This window comes from Sphaeroforma arctica (assembly GCF_001186125.1).
Source record: "Sphaeroforma arctica JP610 unplaced genomic scaffold supercont1.6640, whole genome shotgun sequence".
NCBI classification, from domain to species: Eukaryota; class Ichthyosporea; order Ichthyophonida; genus Sphaeroforma; species Sphaeroforma arctica.
In genome coordinates this window covers 1-1,601 of record NW_014033918.1, presented here as the reverse complement: position 1 = coordinate 1,601, position 1,601 = coordinate 1, and the positions used below count along the sequence as shown (strand labels likewise).

General features: G+C 43.7%; 2 protein-coding genes across 2 annotated transcripts; both read right to left on the bottom strand.

Moving 5' to 3' along the window:
- Window positions 1-90: 90 nt before the first annotated feature.
- On the bottom strand, window positions 91-284 carry SARC_15742 (hypothetical protein; the record flags this gene model as incomplete). The annotated part of the gene is made up of 1 exon (XM_014290149.1): window positions 91-284. A coding segment is annotated over one exon (194 nt), but the record flags the coding sequence as incomplete, so codon positions are not given.
- A 497-nt stretch (window positions 285-781) lies between these two features.
- Window positions 782-1,453, bottom strand: SARC_15738 (hypothetical protein; the record flags this gene model as incomplete). The annotated part of the gene is made up of 2 exons (XM_014290148.1): window positions 782-957; window positions 1,090-1,453. Coding segments are annotated over 2 exons (540 nt in total), but the record flags the coding sequence as incomplete, so codon positions are not given.
- Between the last annotated feature and the right edge of the window lie 148 nt (window positions 1,454-1,601).

The following is a 1,601-nucleotide window of genomic DNA, read 5'->3' as shown; positions in this document are numbered from 1 at the left end:
ATATATATATAAACGAGTATTTCTGAGAAAAAAATCGTTTCTCATGCATATAATACATATATCTGTGTGCATAATCACAGACACATATACTTTCAAGTCTGCAAGTAGTTCTTTCTCACCGATCACCAGCACTTGGTTGCTCGACTCAAACAGCTCATAAAGACTATTCTCGGCCATGCCCTCGGTGGTGGTAAACAACCGAGAGCCTGAAACATATTGGCAGGTGACATCACACTCTCGCAAAACTTCCACCAGAGTTTGGGCGGCGAATGACTTCCCACAACCTGCTCATATTGATAGACAGAAGACACTGAATGTGATTAAAAGTCACAATAAAGCATTCTTTGATTGTTAAAGGAGAAATGGCCAGTACTAAAGGGTCAGAATTGCAATCTTTAATGCTGAAAGAAGCAATATTCGGTCCTAGTGGGTTATAATTACAATCGATTCACTTTCTAACCAGTATTGCACGAGATGAGATCAAAACGGATACACATACATACTCAGAGCAAAAGATGCCTACAGCTATCAAAAGCAAGACTCTCTTCCCTAGGTTCTGAGCCTTAGAAGTTGAGACTCCCAATGGAGAAAAAACTAATAAGCTGGAGCCGCATTCTGCCGATCTGCAAACGCTACTGTTTACTGTTGCATCACTTCCCATAGGGAAAGGCACACTAAACCCCCCAAGGAAGATACACAACGAGACATGGAGTACAACTGTTGAATACAATACAAAGCAAACTCAAGTTTATGTTCCATGTGGCACTTCTTCGGTGTGTGCCTAAAATATACCTGAGGGTCCGCTCAGAAGCAAGCAATGTGATGTATTGGCTTGGGAAATGGAAGCATTTGCCAGCTGGGCCAGGTCTGACAGTGTCTGGTGACTGTAGCCCAGTCGTGTGTACAGCTCGGATGTGATGTACTGCACATCACAGTTTGGCCGCGAGACCTGTAGGACTATAAGCACACACAAGGGGGGTATCAACGTTTTAGAATATAACCTTCAACTCAACAATAAACGGCGGAAAGAAATCAAGATACGATAAATATCGCACCAAAACATAACGGTTTGAAGAATGAATGACACACCCTGTGATGGTGCTCTTACGTCTGTAGTTTGGATCATAACAATCTCAGTATCTACCCCAATCCAGCTTGCTGTTGGGACACAATCCTCGTCCCCCATTCCTATGGACACTCCACTGAGTGCGTGGGCAGAAGGGTGTAGCACAGACACCGGCTGTTTTTGTGCAGTCTGGTGTTGGTCTCCATGCGAGTGTGATTGTCGAGTTTCGGTACACTGAGACCCAGTTTTTCCTCCACAAACCAAATTTTCGGTTCCAACTGGGATCGGTTTTCCAGTGCCTATCTGGACACGTGCGTACAAGGACTGACCGTAGCAATCGATAGAGACCACCCCGTTGTCGCACACAGGGGTGCCACACATCAGTACCTACATAGCCGTGAATAACATGTCATAAGTAGGTATACATTCATACACACACACATATATATATATATATATATGTGTGTGTGTGTGTGTGTGTGTGTGTGTGTGGTGTATATATATATATATGTGTGTGTGTGTGTGTGTGTGTGTA